The 22,005-nt window shown below is 43.9% G+C and overlaps 1 protein-coding gene across 1 annotated transcript in view; it reads right to left on the reverse strand.

Moving 5' to 3' along the window:
- The window catches only part of LOC137537107 (oocyte zinc finger protein XlCOF7.1-like), a 101,799-nt gene that overhangs the window by 42,350 nt on the left and 37,444 nt on the right, over positions 1–22,005 (reverse strand). Inside the window, exon 7 of the mRNA XM_068259245.1 lies at positions 2,920–4,281. Coding sequence (XP_068115346.1) covers positions 2,920–4,281 — 1,362 coding nt within the window. The remainder of the gene's footprint in view (positions 1–2,919; positions 4,282–22,005) is intronic.

Raw genomic sequence — 22,005 nt, forward strand, 5'->3', positions numbered from 1 at the left:
CTTGGTGCTATTGTGGCTGCTATAGCTGTGGATATAACTGACTGCTATCGGCTGTATTTATTTCAGCTTAACCTCAGCCAGATCTATATGTTTCTTTGCCACTGTGAGTTTGACTTTCGGATGCTATATGCTGTATGCACTACTGTGTTGTGTGCTACTGAGTTCCTGTAGTACAACTCACAAAAGTCCATCTGCTGCTTTGCTACTGTGAATTCTGCAGTATGAATACTATACGCACCAGTGTTCTTATATGCACTGAATTATTGTTGTACAGCATAATAACATCAAGTTCCGGGCTGGCTGCCTGTGGATCTGGGGTCCCCGTACCCTGTACTTTTGCTCCTCTGTACTTTGTACTATGTGGCTGTCTAACTAGTTGCTTAGCCATGTAAGCCTGTTGTCTAGGTGATGCTTGCTGTGGGAGAGACAGTGAGCTGTGGCAGTAGGGAAGGAAAATGAACACTGAGCTGGTTAAAAAAAAAAAAAGAAAGAAAGAAAAAAAAACATAAGTGACGTCACTTTTTAGATCACAGGGAAACAGTAAAGATGGAAACCAGCAGAAATATTATTTTCTTTTTTCATGTCACATTTCTCCTAAATCTGACAGTGAACACTAAAAATAACAGGACAGGTAAACTAAATAAGTAAATCTCTTTGAGTGATTTTTATTTTCTTTAATTTTTCAGTTAATATGGCATTTCATCCCACTTTAATGCGACTTATATGTGAAGACATTTATTTCAATAAAGTGTCTGGAACATTCAGACTTTTGTTTTCATTGTCCACGATCAATCATTTGTTTGTTGTCCGGTGTAAATCATGCAGAGAATTATTATTATTTTACTATTTATATAGCACAGAGATCTTCCGCAGCACTGTACAGAGTATATAGTCTTGTTACCAACTGTTCCTCAGAGGAGCTCACAATCTAATCCATACCATAGTCATATGTCTATGTATGTATTGTGCAGTGTATGTATCATAGCCTAGGGCCAATTTTAGGGGGAAGCCAATTAGCTTATTTGTATGTTTTTTGGGGATGTGGGAGGAAACCGGAGTACCCGGAGAAAACCCACACAGACACGGGGAGAACATACAAACTCCTTGCAGATGTTGACCTGGCTGGGATTCGAACCAGGGACTCAGCGTTGGAAGGTGAGAGCGCTAACTGCTACACCACCAAAATAGTTGTTTAGGTAATAACTCTAATGACTAACCGAACAGAGATTGCCTTGCAAGTTTTCATAACATTAATTTTCATCTTCAGGAATGATATAGAACTGGATCAGAACTGTACCAAAGTAACATAACATACAGAGACTTACGGTATATATGATCTTGTTGAGAATCATATACAAGTCTCTGTATGCTCCATTACTTTGGTACCGCTCTGATCCAGTTCTGTATCCTGCTTGGAGATGAAAACTAAAGCTATCAAAGCTTGTAAAGAAATCTGTTACAGTTTGTCATTAAAGGCATCACTGAAACAACTTTTGATATTATGACTTTAGACACAATCAATCAGTCTAGGGAGATGTGACATGTTATTTTGAGAAGCAATAATCACTATATTGCGAAGAGTTGTATTTGTTGTGTAAAAGGGACCCTGAAGTGAGAATGATATGGAGGCTGCCATATTTATTTTTCCTTTTTAACAATACCAGTTGCCCGGCTGTCCTGCTCATCCTCTACCACTAACAGTTTTTGCAGTAGACCCTGAACAAGCATGCAGATTATTTTTGGTTTATAAAACTATGAGAAGATTACCTGCATGCTTGTTTCAGGGTTGTGATTCAGACAGTCCTGCAGCCAGAGAGATTATCAGAACTGGCAGCAGCTGAGCTTGTGTAAAATGTTAAACATGCAGCCACTTATCTCAGCGGCTGATCCTTGAATCCCCCTATTCTCCATCATCACTCCTTTATAAATGATACTATGAATAATTACACTCATTTCAGACAGCAATGTTCTCTCCTATCACCCTCCCATTCACTCCTCTTGCACACCCGGTCACTGCCCTCCAGTGATGGGAACACAAAGCAAAGGGAATGTGATAGGATCAAACAGTGTGGAAATTTCCTGTGTTGTAAATGGAGCCATTAAAAATATGAAGCTGAGAACCTAATAGTTAAGGGAAGATAAGGTATATCGTAAAGTTATACAAAAGACGACACCTTTATTTAGTGTTAAAAATTATTTACTAAGCCCCCCCCCCCCCCCCCCCCAAAAAAAAAGTATCTAATCCTCAAAGGCAACTAAAACCCATCTAACACAAACTCAAAACAGGGTGAATTCAGAAGCAACATTAAGTCATCATTTGTCTTGAAAGACACAACAAAACTCACAAACCCAACAGGTGGCATTGAGGCCGCACACACTCCTGACTAAGGAGGCCGATAACCACCTCAGCTGATAGTCAGGTGTGTGTACAGTGGCCCCGACCCCAAGTGACCCGCCTGGTGCATCAACTCACCCCCGCGATGACCGATCGCATTGTCTGTGCTCCCCCTACTGCTGCATAACGTTACGCACATACCTCCCCCCCCCCCGCATAGCTACAGAATGTGTTGTCAGCTACACAGCTAACACGTCTGTACAGGCCAGCTAACGATGCCACCCAAGAACAGGTCCCGCTCTGTTCAACCAGCCAATGCCACAACCTGGAAAATGCCTGAGGTACACTCGGGACCAATGCTTACAAGCTCCTGCAAATGCTGCAACTGCTTGAGGAGTTGAAGGAGTTTGATATAGACCGTCAAAGAGCAGCAACAGTCCAATGCACTGAGCAGCAAGAAAGAGTCCTCGGGATTCAGTGTAAAAATGCTGCCATGTGCGCTTTACAAGAAGTAAAAAAAAACATTGGAAAAGACCACTTATTGCCAAAACATCCCCACACTCAGCACTTGAATAGGGCATTTCACATATGTGAGCTCTCATGTTTGAGAAGGTCTGATTCTCGACCAAAACCTTTCCCACACTCAGCACATGAATAGGGCTTTTCACCAGTGTGAGATCTCTCATGTTCAACAAGGTGTGATTTCTGAACAAAACATTTCCCACACTCAGCACATGAATATGGCTTCTCACCAGTGTGAGATCTCTTATGCACAACAAGATGCGATTTCCAAACAAAACATTTCCCGCACTCTGCACATGAATAGGGCTTATCACCAGTGTGAGATCCCTCATGTCTGACAAGATGTGATTTAAAACCACAACATTTCCCACACTCGGCACATGAATACGGCTTCTCACCAGTGTGAGATCTCTCATGTTTGACAAGGTCTGATTTTTGAACAAAACAGTTCCCACATTCAGCACATGAATAGGGCTTCTCACCAGTGTGAGATCTCGTATGAATGATAAAGTTTCCTTTATGTCCAAAACATTTCCCACACTCAGCACATGAATAGGGCTTCTCACCTGTGTGAGATCTCTCATGTTCGACAAGGTGTGATTTCTGAACAAAACATTTCCCACATTCTGCACATGGATAGGGCTTCTCACCAGTATGAGATCTCTCATGTATGATAAGGTTTCCTTTATGCCCAAAACATTTCCCACACTCAGCACATGAATAGGGCTTCTCACCTGTGTGAGATCTCTCATGTTCGACAAGGTGTGATTTCTGAACAAAACATTTCCCACATTCTGCACATGGATAGGGCTTCTCACCAGTGTGAGATCTCTCATGTATGATAAGGTTTCCTTTATGTCCAAAACATTTCCCACACTCAGCACATGAATAGGGCTTCTCACCAGTGTGAGATCTCTCATGTTCGACAAGGAGTGATTTCTGAACAAAACATTTTCTGCATTCTGCACATGAATAGGGCTTCTCACCAGTATGAGAACTCTCATGTTTTAGAAGGCGTCCTTTCCGCCCAAAACATTTACCACACTCAGCACATGAATAGGGCTTCTCACCAGTGTGAGATCTCTCATGTTCAACAAGGTGTGATTTCTGAACAAAACATTTCCCACACTCAGCACATGAATATGGCTTCTCACCAGTGTGATATCTCTCATGTACGACAAGGTGTGATTTCTGAACAAAATCTTTCCCACATGTGGAACAGGAATAAGGCCCTCCAGCAGGGGGAGAGCTGTTTTGAGTATGAGGCCCCTCGGGGTTTGACAGGTGACGGGAGTCTGGGGGAATATTTGGGATAACCAGGATATCTGCAGGAGACTCTTGTCCAGTGACATCATCATCCGTTGTACAGTCTGTGGATACAGAGAGACGAGTCTCTGAGAGGTTCCTGATGCCGGGACTCTGTGCTGCAAATAGAGAAACATCATCACTTCCTGTTAGAGAATTCTGAGGGGAGGAACAATTATCATTAGGGAGGGTCAGTGAGCTGCTGATAATTCCAAAATGATGCAAAGTTGCTGCAGATTGGAAATGGGCCAGATGCAGCATCTGCACAACTATGCATATAATTAGAATATAATTTGCACCATCTCTGAGTTATTGGCATGTCACTGACCATCGCTAGTTATCAGCCTGACAGAGAACTGCAGAAAGTTTGCTCATTACAGGTGGCCAGTTACATAACTTTGCTTGCAAATTTTTTGTATCTTGGAATTTGTAAAATGAAATTCAATTTCCTGGGAAATGTGATTAGCTGCATACAATTTGCATTATATTTGCATACTAGTACAAAGAATTTTGCATCTCCCTACACATAAAGCATAGGTCATACATGAAAAAGCAGTAGATTGCACAGATTGATGAGACAATGGAAGCAATGTGTTACTCTTGTGACAACAGACCTATATGTGCTTCTAGCAAGAGATCTGTGTTATGTTTGTAGAGCAATGTGGTGTCACTTACACATTCTTATTACCATTGTATCCTCCTGTCACTCGTATGCCCCTTGTAATGTACCTTTATCTCTCTCTTGTTCCCATTTGTGCAAATAAGGATATTGTGATATTACACAATATAAATTATAGGAGCTGCGAGGTGGAGGAATTATCCATTTACATCATGGAGACCCCAAACCACTAATACTTCTGTAGCTGTATATAAATACACACATATATACTCCTTGATATCCAGTATAGCCATATCTCCTCCCATCCTTCTGTCCAATAAGGAACCAAACTGCTGCACTCTGCAGCTCCTATTGGACAGGAGATCAGTGAGGGCGGGTAAAGGGTGTGACTAGAAATCACTGGGCTCTCCAGCAAAATTTGGGATAATCCTGTTTACTTTTTTAACAAACCTGACATGACCCAATTTTTATTTTATTAACCTCCTTAGCGGTCTGGACGATCTCAGCTCGTCCATTACCGCCGGAGGGTGCCGCTCAGACCCCGCTGGGCCGATTTTGTTGAAATAAAAAAGGTGCACACACAGCCGGCACTTTGCCAGCCGTGTGTGCTACCTGATCGCCCCGCGTGCAGCGGCGATCCGCCGCGTGCAGTGGCGAAAGAGGGTCCCCCCAGCCGCCTGAGCCCAGGGCAGCCGGAACAAACAGTTCCGGCCAGCGCTAAGGGCTGGATCGGAGGCGGCTGACGTCCATGACGTCACTACGCTCATCGCCATGGCGACGAGGAAAGCGAAACAAGGAAGGCCGCTCATTGCGGCCTTCCTTGTTACTTCTGATCAGAAGTACGCATCGGGAGCGCCCTCTAGTGGGCTTTCATGCAGCCAACTTTCCAATGGCTGCATGTAATAGTTTTTTTGTTATAAAAAAAAAAACCCTTCCGCAGCCGCCCTGGCGATCTTAATAGAACGCCAGGGAGGTTAATTCATTAGTGGTGTCCATAGAGTTGTGCTTCCTCTCCTGTGTGCCCCCTTCAGTGCCTCCTCTGCCCCTCCCATACACACTTATTCCAGTGCCTCCTCTGTACCTGTGTGAGAGCCCCTTAAATGCTTACTGTGCAACTGCCAGGCTTTCCTCCACCTTTAATCTACCTGCATTCAACTTCCCCAGGGTTACTTTGCAAAAAGTGGTTCAATTCATTTCATATAAATTTTCAAGCATTTTTGTTTATGCTTACTTTTTAATATTGAATTCAATAAGGTTATTGTATTTAATTCAGTAAAATAATATATATATATTATATATATATATATATATATATGTATAATCAGTTTGCCGCCAGATGCCGCTGCGTGACCCTGGCACCATCAACACCAATCACCGGGGAACATGTCATCACAGAGGAAGAAGCAATCAGCCAAGGGACAAATCATTTAATATGTTGTTAAAATTTGGTTTGGTGACTACAAATTAAAGGGTACCTGAGACGGATGAAAAGAAAAGTTTAATACATACCTGGGGCTTCCTCCAGCCCCCTTCAGTCCCTCGCTGTCCTCCTCCGCCACTTGGATCTTCTGCTATCAGTCCCGGTAATTCAGCCAATCAGCGTGGTCCGGCCGCATGCCGCTCCTACAGCCAGGAGCATTCGCCACCTGCGCAATAGTGCAATAGTACGCTCCCGGCGGCGGAGTGTGTGCATGCACATTACGCCACACTGGCTCAAGTACCTGGACTCAGCAGAAGCTCCAGGTGGCGGAGGAGGACAGCCAGGGACTGATTAGCCTGAAGGGGGCTGGAGGAAGCCCCAGGTATGTATAACACTTTAATTTCATCTGTCTCATGTTTACTTTGTTACACAGTATTATTTTATTTATTTATTTATTGTATTTATTGTATTTATAAAGCGCCAACATATTAAACAGCGCTGGACATTAGTTTAGGTTACAGACAATATTTAGGGGTGACATACAGCAAAATGACAATACATGAATACAAGAAAGACCAGATCATGCAGCACAGTATGAGTACAAGGTAATGCTTAGTCAGTCACTGGATGGGAGCATGGAGATTATGTAAGTTAGGTTCACTCAGATGCATAGCATGGGTGCACAGTAATGGAGGTGCATGATCAGGTAGGACACAAAAGGAGGAGGACCCTGCCCAAAGGCTTACAATCTAGAGGGAGAGTTAAGGACACGAAAGGTAGGGTTCCAGAGTTCAGCTGTGGGTTTAGAGCACTTGTGAGGGGTAGTAGGCCAGAGTGAAAAAGTGAGTTTTGAGGGCCTTCTTGAAGATGTTGAAGGAAGGGACTGCCCTAATGGGTGGAGGTAGGGAGTTCCATAGTGTTGGAGCAGCTCTTGAGAAGTCCTGGAGGTGTGCATGGGACTGGGTGATGCGGGGGCAGTTAGGCGAAGTTCATTGGAAGAGCGGAGTGAGCGTCTAGGTGTGCACCTCTGAGTAAGATCGGAAATGTAGGTTGGACAGGTTTTGTGGACAGATTTGTAGGTCAGACACAGTATCTTGAATCTGATTCTGGACTGGATAGGAAGCCAGTGGAGGGATTCAAGGAGGGGATCCGCCGTGGTGGAGAGATGGGAGCAGTGGATAATTCTGGCTGCCGCATTCATGATGAACTGCAGCAGGGCTGTTCAGGTCATAGGGAGACCAGACAGAAGGGCATTACAGTAGTCAAGGCAGGAAATTATGAGGGCATGGATGAGGAGGTTGGTGGTGGCAGAGGTCAGGAAAGGGTGAATCTTACAGATGTTACGAAGGTGGAAGTTGCAGGACTTTGTGAGGTTTTGGATGTGGGGAGTGAAGGAGAGTGCGGAGTCCAGGGTGACACCCAGACAGCGGGCTTGAGAGGTAAGGCGAATGGTAGTGTGGTTAACAGTGACATGCACATCTGGGAGGTTCATGGATGGCCGGGGTGGGAAGATCATAAATTCAGTTTTGTCTAGATTTAGTTTCAGGAACCTAGCGGACATCCAGGAGGAGATGGCTGATAGGCAGGAGGAGACCTTGTCCATGGTAGTGGTGGATATGTCAGGGATGTGGAGGTAGATCTGGGTGTCATCTGCATACAGATGATAGTTAAACCCTATGGAGTAGATAACCTTGCCAATGGAGGATGTGTATAGTGCAGTAGTACTATACTCTACATATGCACTCCCCACAGAGCTGCAGGGAATCCACGAAGAAAGTTGTGCACATTGAACACAGAGGTGTTGTCTATCACCCATACACCTGGTTCAGATTGTGCATGAAGAATGTGTAATAGAGGAAAGGGGAGACCGAGAGCCCAATATAGTGTAGTATGTTGTATAAATAGAGAAAATGTTAGAAGTAAGTATTATACTTACAAACCTGGGTTGCTCTAAGGCAACCACTGTATATGCAGGTGGGGAGATTAAACCTGACCCCACTCAGGACTAAGATGTCGCTCTCTGTAGATAGAAGAAAGGAGGGTATATCACCCTTCCACCAAGGGTGGACAACTTGATATGCAAGGATACAGAGGCGCCAGTAGGATAAAACAAGATAAAAGGTTTAAAACGGTTTAGGTGGCGGTGGTGGACCGTCCACACACAAACAGACCAAAATCGCTGTTGATTGTAGAAAAAATAACAATTTATTCACATACTCCTACATAAAAGTGCAACGCGTTTCACGGGCAAACATCCCGCTTCATCAGGCAATGAACGAACGGAGTATCTCACTAAAAAATGACAGAGATGTAAAGCATGTCAGGGAGCTGTATGCAGATATATAAAGTGTCAAGAAAAAAAATGTATTATAATAAAAAAATAAAAAAATCTCTTTTCATATTGGTGCATAGTGTGTCAACTATTAGGATAGTATATGTGAAGTAGTGGAAAGTATGAGAGGGGGTCTACTATATATGGAGGGGTGTGAGCAAGGAGGGCAGGGTGGTGGGTTGTGACAAGGGGATGGAAGGTACTGGCAGGGGTGGGTAAATATAGCTGAATTAAGAACAAGCTATTGGAGAAGTGCGTCCTGTGTTGTAGTGAGCCATGTGGATTGGGGATGGTGCAGCCTGTAAAGCAATTTTAGACAATAAATACTAGCATAGGTAAACACCCAAAGTGTTTGAAGAGGAGCTGCCTATAATTGAGGAAAAAGACAAGTATGACAAGAAGGACAGGCATGAAAACAATGATGATGGTCACACTTACCAGCTCTGAGTCTATTGATAGCTTGGCCCCTCTGTGCTATAGCAACTGCGTGTGGGGTTTAAATAGGGAGACTAATAGGATAATAGGTTGATTTGGATCAGGAGCGAGCGAGGGAGGGAGGGAGGGAGGGAGGGGCGTGTATAATGGACTAAGGCTGTCACCAACCGTCGTGTGTCGTGGGCGGGCCTGCGGGTATTGGCAGGGATTGTGGCCAATGGGATATGCGAGGGGCAGGTGTGGGGAGTGGCCTAACGCGGACAATTTTGCCCTGCGTATGGGCGGCAAGACGCCCGTGCGTCATCGGATAGGTAGCATGCGCATGCGCAACGTGAGTTGGTGGCTCTGAGCGTTATTGGAGGAATAGGTTGGGTCTGAGTGGTTGTCTGCGCCTGCGTGAGGGTACAGGGGATGTTGGCGCCGCCATGTTGATTAAGGGAAAGACGGCAGGAAGTGTAAACAATAATAGTACACACAAATTAGCGCTATAGGTAAAAAAGGCAAGGTTTCCAACTCTATGTGCAGTAATTTTGCTGTAAACACCGCTGTGAGTCGGGTTACATACCTATATCGAGATACTCATAGTTTTTATATAAGGTGCTGTTGTAGCCGGGGTATATTATCGCCCCCTGGTGGTGCAGACGTACGATTCATTATGCACAGAGTTATTATGTAGAATGTATAAATATACAATTTAAAAACTTACTTTGTTTTTAAATTGTATATTTATACATTCTACATAATAACTCTGTGCATAATGAATCGTACGTCTGCACCACCAGGGGGCGATAATATACCCCGGCTACAACAGCACCTTATATAAAAACTATGGGTATCTCGATATAGGTATTTAACCCGACTCACAGCGGTGTTTACAGCAAAATTACTGCACATAGAGTTGGAAACCTTGCCTTTTTTACCTATAGCGCTAATTTGTGTGTACTATTATTGTTTACACTTCCTGCCGTCTTTCCCTTAATCAACATGGCGGCGCCAACATCCCCTGTACCCTCACGCAGGCGCAGACAACCACTCAGACCCAACCTATTCCTCCAATAACGCTCAGAGCCACCAACTCACGTTGCGCATGCGCATGCTACCTATCCGATGACGCACGGGCGTCTTGCCGCCCATACGCAGGGCAAAATTGTCCGCGTTAGGCCACTCCCCACACCTGCCCCTCGCATATCCCATTGGCCACAATCCCTGCCAATACCCGCAGGCCCGCCCACGACACACGACGGTTGGTGACAGCCTTAGTCCATTATACACGCCCCTCCCTCCCTCGCTCGCTCCTGATCCAAATCAACCTATTATCCTATTAGTCTCCCTATTTAAACCCCACACGCAGTTGCTATAGCACAGAGGGGCCAAGCTATCAATAGACTCAGAGCTGGTAAGTGTGACCATCATCATTGTTTTCATGCCTGTCCTTCTTGTCATACTTGTCTTTTTCCTCAATTATAGGCAGCTCCTCTTCAAACACTTTGGGTGTTTACCTATGCTAGTATTTATTGTCTAAAATTGCTTTACAGGCTGCACCATCCCCAATCCACATGGCTCACTACAACACAGGACGCACTTCTCCAATAGCTTGTTCTTAATTCAGCTATATTTACCCACCCCTGCCAGTACCTTCCATCCCCTTGTCACAACCCACCACCCTGTCCTCCTTGCTCACACCCCTCCATATATAGTAGACCCCCTCTCATACTTTCCACTACTTCACATATACTATCCTAATAGTTGACACACTATGCACCAATATGAAAAGAGATTTTTTTTTTTTTTTATTATAATACATTTTTTTTCTTGACACTTTATATATCTGCATACAGCTCCCTGACATGCTTTACATCTCTGTCATTTTTTAGTGAGATACTCCGTTCGTTCATTGCCTGATGAAGCGGGATGTTTGCCCGTGAAACGCGTTGCACTTTTATGTAGGAGTATGTGAATAAATTGTTATTTTTTCTACAATCAACAGCGATTTTGGTCTGTTTGTGTGTGGATGGTCCACCACCGCCACCTAAACCGTTTTAAACCTTTTATCTTGTTTTATCCTACTGGCGCCTCTGTATCCTTACGTGTAATAGAGGAAGAATCTCCTAATTCCCCTGCAGAGTACCTGCATATCATTCTTTCATGTACCCACAGTTACATTGCCTAGGGCCTGATAGATGTTCTTTGTTCCGGTCTGTACCTTTTTCAAGTACTCTTACCAAGGACTAGTTTTAGTCTATGACTAAAGGGAATAAATATGGCAGTCTACATATCTTTCTCACTTCAGTTGTCATTTAAAATTCCTAAGCGTTGGCAGTTAAGAGACAAATTTCAGGTTACATAATTTCAATCAACAAGATTGTAATATGCAAATTAGAGGAGTCAGAGTTGAGGAGTCGGAGTCAGTGGAATCCTAAACTGAGGAGTCGGAGTCTGTGTATTTTTGTACCAACTCCACAGCCCTGGGTATAGGTGCCTCCAGTATAGGTTAGCCAGGTACAGCTGCCCCAGTATAGGTTAGCTAACTATAGGTGCCCCGGTATAGGTAAGACAGTTATAGGTACCCCAGTATAGGTTAGCCAGCTATAGGTACCCCAGTATAGGTTAGCCAGGTACAGCTGCCCCAGTATATGTGCCCCCAGTATAGGTTAGCCAACTATAGGTAGCCCAGTATAGGTGCCCTCAGTATAAGTTAGTCAGCTATAGGAGCCCCAGTATAGGTACCCACAGTATAGGTTAGCCAGCTATAGGAGCCCCAGTATGGGTACCAACAGTATAGGTTAGCCAGCTATAGGTGCCCCAGTATAGGTGAGACAGTTATAGGTACCCCAGTATAGATGCCCCCAGTATAGGTTAGCCAGGTACAGCTGCCCCAGTATATGTGCCCCCCGTATAGGTTAGCCAGCTATAGGAGCCCCTGCATAGGTACCCACAATATAGGCTAGCCAGCTATAGGCGCACCAGTATAGGTTAGACAGGTATATGTGCCCAGCAGGGGTGCTCTCCCCCTCCCTCATATCCCTGGTGCTGTGTGAAGCATCAGTGAGTATTACTCACCTCGCCTCTCTTCAGCCCCTGATCGCACCACCTCTGCCACGTACAGTCCCAGTCTTCTGTTCAGAGCAGCAGGACTCAGCTCATCAAGCCATGTCCCGGTGCTGTGGAAGGAGAAGACCAGAGCTGTAGGTGGAGGAGGTGGTGTAATCTGAGCTAGAGAGAGGTGCGGTGAGTTGTACTCACACATGCACCACAGTGCCAGGGATCTCTACAGGGAGGGAGGATCTGGGGGCTGCTGCAAATTCTCTGCTCCACATTTACTCTGCTCTGGCTCGGCCATAAGAAGCTCTTAGGCTGGTCGCATTTGAGCTGGAAAATAAATGTGCTTTCTTAACCACTTGAGGACCACAGTCTTTTCGCCCCTTAAAGAGAACCTGTACTGAGTAAAAATATTTAAAATAAACACATGAGGTAACTTCAAATGAACATTACATAGTTACCTTGCCATCAGTTCCTCTCAGAAGTTCACCATTTTCTTCTGACAATGATCCCTTCCAGTTCTGACAACATTTTGTCAGATCTGAAATATATCAGTTGCTGTCAGTAAAATATCAGTTGCTGTCAGTTATAGCTGAGAGGAAAACTGATGTAACAGGTAATGTCCATGTTTCCCTATGGCTCAAGTGGGCGATGTTACAGTTTAACTGTGTGCTGACCAGAAAGCTGTTATGGGTAATGGCCATTTTCAAAATGGAGGACGGAAAATTCCCTTGATCACAGTGAACATACAGGACGTGGGAGAGGAGAAAGACACTGAGGAGTAGACTACATGGAAGGTAAGTATGACTTGTGTATGCTTATTTTGACTTTTAATTTTCAGTTCAGGTTTTCTTTAAGGACCAGAGCCTTTTTCTCCATTCAGACCACTGCAGCTTTCACGGTTTATTGCTCGGTCATACAACCCACTATCTAAATGAATTTTACCTCCTTTTCTTGTCACTAATACAGCTTTCTTTTGGTGCTATTTGATTGTTGCGGCGAGTTTCAGTTTTTATTATATTCATCAAAAAAAAGACATGAATTTTGTCAAAAAAATGATTTTTTTTTACTTTCTGTGCTGACATTTTTCAAATAAAGTAAAATTTCTGTATACATTTTTGTCCAAATTTATTGTGCTACATGTCTTTGATAAAAAAAAAAAAACATTCAGTGTATATTTATTGGTTTGGGTAAAAGTTATAGCGTTTACAAACTATGGTGCCAAAAGTGAATTTTCCCATTTTGAAGCATCTCTGACTTTTCTGCGCACCTGTCATGTTTCATGAGGTGCTAAAATTCCAGAATAGTATAAATACCCCCCAAATGACCCCATTTTGGAAAGAAGACATCCCAAAGTATTCACTGAGAGGCATGGCGAGTTCATAGAAGATTTTATTTTTTGTCACAAGCTAGCGGAAAATGACATTTTGAGACAAAAAAAAAAAGTTTCCATTTCTGCTAACTTGTGACAAAAAAAAAATGAAATCTGCCACGGACTCACCATGCCCCTCTCTGAATACCTTGAAGTGTCTACTTTCCAAAATGGGGTCATTTGTGGGGTGTGTTTACTGTCCTGGCATTTTGGGGGGTGCAAAATTGTAAGCACCCCTGTAAAGCCTAAAGGTGCTCATTGGACTTTGGGCCCCTTAGCGCAGTTAGGATGCAAAAAAGTGCCACACGTAGTATTTCCGTACTCAGGAGAAGTAGTATAATGTGTTTTGGGGTGTATTTTTACACATACCCATGCTGGGTGGGAGAAATATCTCTGTAAATGACAATTTTTTGATTTGTTTACACACAATTGTCCATTTACAGAGAGATTTCTCCCACCCAACATGGGTATGTGTAAAAATACACCCCAAAACACATTATACTACTTCTCCTGAGTACGGCGATACCACATGTGTGACACTTTTTTGCAGCCTAGGTGCGCTAAGGGGCCCAACTACCTATTCACAGGTCATTTTGAGGCATTTGGTTTCTAGACTACTCCTCACGGTTTAGGGCCCCTAAAATGCCAGGGCAGTATAGGAACTCCACAAGTGACCCCATTTTAGAAAGAAGAAACCCCAAGGTATTCTGTTAGGAGTATGGGGAGTTCATAGAAGATGTTTTTTTGGTCACAAGGTAGCGGAAGTTGACACTTTGTGAAAAAAACCCCAATAAAAATCAATTTCCGCTAACTTGTGACAAAAAATAAAATCTTCTATGAACTCGTCATACACCTAACGGAATACCTTGGGGTGTCTTCTTTCTAAAATGGGGTCACTTGTGGGGTTCCTATACTGCCCTGGCATTTTAGGGGCCCTAAACCGTGAGGAGTAGTCTTGAACCCAAATGTCTCAAAATGACCTGTGAAATCCTAAAGGTACTCATTGGACTTTAGGCCCCTTAGCGTAGTTAGGCTGCAAAAAAGTGCCACACATGTGGTACTGCCGTACTCAGAAGAAGTAGTATAATGTGTTTTGTGGTGTATTTTTACATATACCCTTGCTGGGTGGGAGAAATATCTCTGTAAATGACAATTTTTTTTTTTTTTACACAATTGTCCATTTATAGAGAGATTTCTCCCACCCAGCATGGGTATGTGTAAAAACACACCCCAAAACACATTATACTACTTCTCCTGAGTACGGCGATACCACATGTGTGACACTTTGTTGTAGCCTAGGTGCGCTAAGGGGTCCAACGTCCTATTCACAGGTCATTTTGAGTTTAGGGCCCCTAAAATGCCAGGGCAGTATAGGAACCCCGCAAGTGACCCCATTTTAGAAAGAAGACACCCCAAGGTATTCCGTTAGGTGTATGGTGAGTTCATAGAAGATTTTATTTTTTGTCACAAGTTAGTGGAAAATGTCACTTTGTGAAAAAAAAACCAATACAAATCAATTTCCGCTAACTTTTGACAAGAAATAAAATCTTCTATGAACTCGTCATACACCTAAAGGAATACCTTGGGGTGTCTTTTTTTCTAAAATGGGGTCACTTGTGGGGTTCCTATACTGCCCTGGCATTTTAGGGACCCAAAACCGTGAGTAGTCTGGAAACCAAATGTCTCAAAATGACTGTTCAGGGGTATAAGCATCTGCAAATTTTGATGACAGGTGGTCTATGAGGGGGCAAATTTTGTGGAACCGGTCATAAGCAGGGTGGCCTCTTAGATGACAGGTTGTATTGGGCCTGATCTGATGGATAGGAGTGCTAGGGGGGTGACAGGAGGTGATTGATGGGTGTCTCAGGGGGTGGTTAGAGGGGAAAATAGATGCAATCAATGCACTGGGGAGGTGATCGGAAGGGGGTCTGAGGGGGATCTGAGGGTTTGGCCGAGTGATCAGGAGCCCACACGGGGCAAATTAGGGCCTGATCTGATGGGTAGGTGTGCTAGAGGGTGACAGGTGGTGACAGGAGGTGATTGATGGGTGTCTCAAGGTGTGATTAGAGGGGGGAATAGATGCAAGCAATGCACTGGCGAGGTGATAAGGGATGGGGTCTGAGGTCATTCTGAGGGTGTGGGCGGGTGATTGGGTGCCCTAGGGGCAGATAGGGGTCTGATCTGATGGATAGCAGTGACAGGTGGTGACAGGGGGTGATTGATGGGTGATCAGTGGGTGATTAGATGGCAGAACAGATGTAAACCATGCACTTTGGAGGTGATCTGAGGGTAGGTCTGGGGCAATCTGATGGTGTGGGAGGGTGATCAGATGCCCGTAAGAGGCAGGTTAGGGTCTGATCTGATAAGTGGCAGGTGGTGATTGACGGGTGAATGACAGGTGATTACAGGGGAGAATAGATGTATACAGTACACAGGGGGGTGGGGGGGGGGGAGAAGGTCTGGGGGGTCTGAGGTCGTTCTGAGGGTGTGGGTGGGTGATTGGGTGCCCTAGGGGCAGATAGGGGTCTGATCTGATGGGTAGCAGTGACAGGGGGGTGATTGATGGGTGATTGATGGGTAATTAGTGGGTGTTTAGAGGAGAGAACAGATGTAAACAATGCACTTGGGAGGTGATCTGACGTCGGGTCTGCGGGCGATCTGATGGTGTGGGTGGGTGATCAGATTGCCCGCAAGGGGCAGGTTAGGGGCTGATTGATGGGTGGCAGTGACAGGGGGTGATTGATGGGTGATTGACAGGTGATTGACAGGTGATCAGTGGGTTATTACAGGGAAGAACAGATTTAAATAATGCACTGGCGGGGGGCGTGGCCTGACTATGGAGCTGTGAGGACGCGCGGCTCTTAGCTCCTCAGATCTTCACTAATCCTGCCGAGAATCCTGCACCTTTCGTCGGCATTTCTGCCTCCCACTGCCTGGCCGTGACCTGCTGCTGCTGAGCTGCCCCCAGAGATGCAGAAATCCACTACCAAAGCGCCGCGACCCGTTACAGAGCGGCTGGCTAAGTTTGCCCACGGAGCCGCACAAGATGGCGGCAGCCCGCTCCCTGGATCCTCCGAACGGTTCGTCCTGGATGACACCATACCGCTAGACTCAGATAACTGCCTGGCCTCCTACCCTGACTCCCCTAATGAGGACCGCAGTGAGTATATGTCTGAAACTGGAGTTGGGGAAAGTACAGCCTCACCAGCGGCCATTGCGGATATAAGCTCTGACGCAGCAGAAGAGCCGTCTAGACTGCAGCTACTAGAAGCTATATCTGAACTCAGATCCTTTATCACTGGCAAGTTTGACACAGTGCAAACAGAACTAGCATTTGTCAAAGCAGATATGACTAAAATGAGGGATCGTGCAAAGGAGGCAGAAAGGAGGATTGGGGTGTTAGAAGACGAAGTTAGGCCGATGCACACAGACCTGACATATCAAGGCAAGCTAGCAAATGCACATACTGCCAAACTTACTGACTTAGAGAATAGATCCAGAAGGAGCAATTTAAGATTTGTAGGCTTCCCTGAAAAGTCGGAAGGGCTATCTCCTGAAGTTTTTCTGGAAAATTGGATCACCTCTGCTCTGCCTGATTTTCAACCTTCTAGAATGTTCTCAATTGAGCGGGCGCACAGGATCCCTGGTGGCCCACCCAAACCAGGAGCACAACCGCGTCCATTGATAGCCAAATTTCTAAACTACAGGGATAAAAATGACATTTTGAGAGCCACTAGGCAGTTACAAGATCCTCTGAAATATAATGATGCCCAGATTCATATTTACCAGGACTTTTCAGTTGAAATACAAAAACAGAGGCTTGCCTTTTTTGATGTGAAAAAGTTGCTGCGTGAAAAGCAAATTACCTATAGTATGATGTTTCCGGCGAAGTTGAGAGTTGTCTCTGAGGACAAAGTTCTATTTTTTGTTTCTCCAGGTGAAGCCATGAGCTGGCTTGAGGGTAAAGGAACCGACCGTCAGCGTAGGCGCCAACCAAATCGCTAATGGCTTTATCTCACATTATGGCGCTGACTCTCTTTTTCTCCCTAAGAACAGTTCGTTTCTGCTGTATAAGAATGGGACCCTTGGCTATGCCGTTGCTGCCTATTTTAGCTGTTATACTCTCAGGTTTAACATGCTGCGGTTTTACTACTAAAATAGCAATGCATTGTATTGCTATGTTTGAAATGTAGATGTGTGATATTCAATATTTTTCTTTTTTCCTTATAGTACTGTACTTAATGACTATGGGCTTAACTAATAAGCGGAAATTTGCAGCATAAACAACTTTTGCTGCGTAGCCCTGTTAGGTCTGACGGGTATTGTGGGGGGAGGACTCTGCATTTAAATGGGTGATATTATAGATTAACGGTTATATTTTCTTTGAACTATGCAAATGTTCACCTGCATTATTATATAGATAAGATCTTTAAGTGTTAGATCTATGATTTAAAAGAAATGCCGACATGGGGAATTTATTTGTGTAATTTGGTGGAGATCTGGAGTTTCGACTCTAGTCTCACGCCTCACCAATGCTGCACAAGTTGGGTAGTAAAGCGGGTTGTGGTTCGGGACAACTTGCGGGGTGGGTTAGGGTCTGTTGGGAACTGGTTGGGGGATGGGATCTGGGTACAGTTGACAGTGTAAGTGACACAAATCCACTTTTGCTATCATTTACTTTGCATTCTAGTAGCTTAACATGCATGATTTTAGACAATGGCTGATCTCCGTTTGATTTCATGGAATGTCAGAGGTATGAATCACCCCATTAAGAGACGTCTAGTTTTTGATAATCTAAAGAAACTTAACCCTCACATCATATGTCTGCAAGAGACACACTTGGTGGGCTCTAGGCTGACAACGCTGAAAAAACCCTGGATTGCTAATGTATATGCATCTCAATTTTCCACTTACTCTCGAGGTACAGTTATCCTAATTACTAAAAATGCCCCTATTAAAATCCTGTCAGTACACAATGATCATCTAGGGCGATATGTTATTATACAGTTGCTTTATGAGGGCCACCCTTTAATTGTGGCTTCAGTATATGTCCCTCCCCCATTTCATATTTCCGTTTTGGATAAGCTAATCTCAGTCATACATGGCCTACCTTCCAGCCCTATTTTATTATGCGGTGACTTCAACACTGTCCTGGATCACACTATGGATAAGTCCAGCCCAGGGGAGCATAGAGGTCAATCTTCATTTAGGGATTGGGTTAAAAAGCATAACCTATTTGATATTTGGAGGTGGCGCAATCCTGATAAGATTACATATTCCTGCTTCTCTGACTCAGCAGGTTCTATGGCCCGGCTAGATCTAATTATGGGATCACATGACTCGTTAAACAAAATCAAAACACTAGAGTATAAGCCCCATGGAATTTCTGATCACTCTCCCGTCTTCAGCATAATTGGTTCCCTGTCCCAAGCACATGCTGGTTCCTGGAAAATGGGTCATGTTTGGTTACAGGATGAAACTGTAGTCAACCACTGTCTATCTATGATGACTGAATATTGGCACCTGAATGAGGGTACTGCCTCTCAGGCTACTATCTGGGATGCCTCTAAGGCGGCTCTCAGAGGCCATTTTTCCCATATTAAAGGGATTACGCTGAAGAATGATGAAGCGTATATAGGCAAGACTGAGAACATTATGACCTCTGCAAAATTGGAATATGAACAAACCCCTACTACTGATAGATATCTACGCTGGGCTAAAGTAAGAAGGGACCATGAATTAACCTTACTAAAAAGGGCCAAAAGACGTGAGTTTCTCACTCACCAAAGATTGTTTGAATGTGGAAACAAGTCCAGTAGACTCTTGGCCTCTATGCTCAGAGCCCAACACTCATCCACTACTATCCCTAGAATTATCCTAGCAAATGGACAGGAGTGTTGTACTTCCGAGAGTATACTGGAAGAATTTCGGCTATTCTATAGCAATTTATATAAACAACCCTCAATGTGTGACCAGCTGTCTTTACGTGGTTTCCTGTTTGAATGTCATCTACCAAGTGTGAATGATGAAGATAGACAGCTATTAGATGCCCCTCTGACCCTAGGAGAAATCACTGCAGCAATAAAAGAGTTAAAGCCATATAAAGCTCCAGGCCCAGATGGCATCCCATCTGAATGGTATCTCAAAAGTTCTTCTATAACTGCCCCTGGCTTGCTTCAAACGTTCAACAATGCCCTGGAGACAGGTACTCTGCCAGACTCTATGCGGGAAGCACATATTACATTACTTCTTAAGCCTGGGAAAAACCCTGACCAATGTGACTCATATCGCCCCATTTCTTTGTTAAATTCAGATATTAAAATTTTAGCAAAAATTCTAGCTAGTAGACTGAAGCTGGTGATTGAGAAACTCGTTTTTCAGGATCAGACCGGTTTTATTCCCTCCCGCTCTACTAAATTGAATCTTAGACGACTCTTTACTAATCTCCAGTACTCTCATAATAACTCAAGATCTAGAATTCTCCTTGCTTTGGATACTAACAAGGCATTTGATACTGTCTCATGGCAATACTTAATGGAGGTCCTTTCAGCATTTAAATTTGGGGATACCTTTAAAAAGTGGGTGAAAATACTATATACAAAACCTTGTGCCCGGGTTCGGGTCAATGGCCACCTATCCACTGTATTTAACATCGGGAGGGGCACCAGGCAAGGATGCCCTCTATCACCTCTGCTGTTTGCATTGGCTATGGAGCCTTTGGCTGCCTATATTAGAGAAGATCCGGGCATAGGAGGTTGGGCTATTAAAAATGTCCACGAGAAAATTTCGCTATATGCGGATGACGTTCTTTTATATCTAGACGGACCGGGGTCGTCATTGAGAGGAGTGCTGGGGGTTTATGAGAGGTTTGGGAATATCTCCGGCTTAAAAGTAAACTGGACCAAATCTATTTTGTGTCCGGTGGATTCACTATCCATGGGCTCCTTACCAAAAGATCTCCCCTTACAAGTCAGCCTCTCCTTCAAGTACTTGGGTATCTGGATTACACCCTGTAATAATGATTATATTAAGTTGAATTTACTACCAGTTATGCAAAGTATTGAGGATAAACTAAAGAGATGGTCTTCTCTGCCCCTAGACCTTATGGGTAGAGTTAACACTATAAAGATGATAGTGGCCCCCAAACTTTTATACGTTTTGCTTATGTCTCCTGTTTGGATTCAGAATCAGATATTTGCAAAAATAAATTCTATAGTAAAAAATTTTCTCTGGGCCAATAAAGCTCCTAGGTTGTCGTTGAATACACTACGCCTGCCAGTGAGTAAAGGCGGTCTCGCGCTACCTCACTTTCAGCTATACTATTTTGCGGCCCAGTTAACGTACGTATATAGATGGTTACACTTTATTAGAGACGATGCATCTTTAGACACGGAGGCTGATATTGCATATTCATATGAGACCCTATGTAGCTTCATCTATAGAGGGAAGGGATTCTCCTCCTCGGGTGTGGAAATTTTAAATTATTCCCTTAACATTTTCTATAAATGTCAGAAGTTGGTGGGTGAAGGTAAGACGCCGTACTCCCCCAGCGCTCCTCTCTGGTGCAACTCCAATCTACCAGAATTTCAGCATATGGAAAATGTAAGTTTTTGGATTAAAAAAGGAGTAAAATACCTTAATCATCTCTTTGCTAATGATAAATTTAAATCCTGGCCCCAATTTGTGAAAGAATTTCATTTACCGACATCAGCTCGTTTTCAATATTTTCAACTCCGCCATGCAACCAGATCCCAATTTGGTAGTCTTGAGGTGGTGCTGCGCCCGGGCATTGTTGAATCTTGGCTTTTAAGCAAGGACTCCAATAAACTAATATCTAAATTTTATTCCAATCTGCTCACCTCATTATACAGATCTAAACTGGCCACTGTTAGAGCTAAATGGGAGGACTGGGGGGAAGAAATCTCTGCTTTAGAATGGGCAGATTTTGAGGAGACTTACATGAAGACTGTAATCAGCTCTAGAGACAAACTCATACAGATGCGTTGGCTCCACCAAATCTATTATACTCCTCAAAAGATCTCTAAATTCTCGCCAGACGCAAGTGACGCCTGTTGGAGATGTGGGCATCGCCCCGGTGATTTTAAGCATATGACCTGGGACTGCTCATTGGTACAGTCCTTCTGGAATAAAATCCTACAATTTATAAATGATGAGCTTGGTATTCACGTGGCCTCCTCTTATAAGCACTGTATATTAGGAATGTTGGAGGATGCTCTGTTAAGCAACAGGAAAAAAACACTAGTACGTCTATTGTGCTTTTATGCCAGGAAAGCAATAGCTATAGACTGGAAAAAACCTTCTGAATCTTCTATATCAGCCTGGAAACAATTAATAAATTCGGTCTTACCGTTTTACCAATTAACTTGGATGGTCAGAGGGTCTAGTTCCAAATTTGATAGAATATGGGGTGTGTGGATTCGATGTGTTGGCTCAACTAGTGACAATATGGATATTACGCCTCATACTATTGATATTATATAATTATTTTCTTATTCTGTACTGATTGTCACTGTGATGATGGGAATGTAAAAATGTACCTCTGTATCTTATTGTCCTTATTGATACTGTTTATGTGAAAGCTATGTACTGATATTTTTGATATATG

Source organism: Hyperolius riggenbachi, chromosome 10 (genome assembly GCF_040937935.1).
Source record: "Hyperolius riggenbachi isolate aHypRig1 chromosome 10, aHypRig1.pri, whole genome shotgun sequence".
Classification (NCBI taxonomy): Eukaryota; Metazoa; Chordata; class Amphibia; order Anura; family Hyperoliidae; genus Hyperolius; species Hyperolius riggenbachi.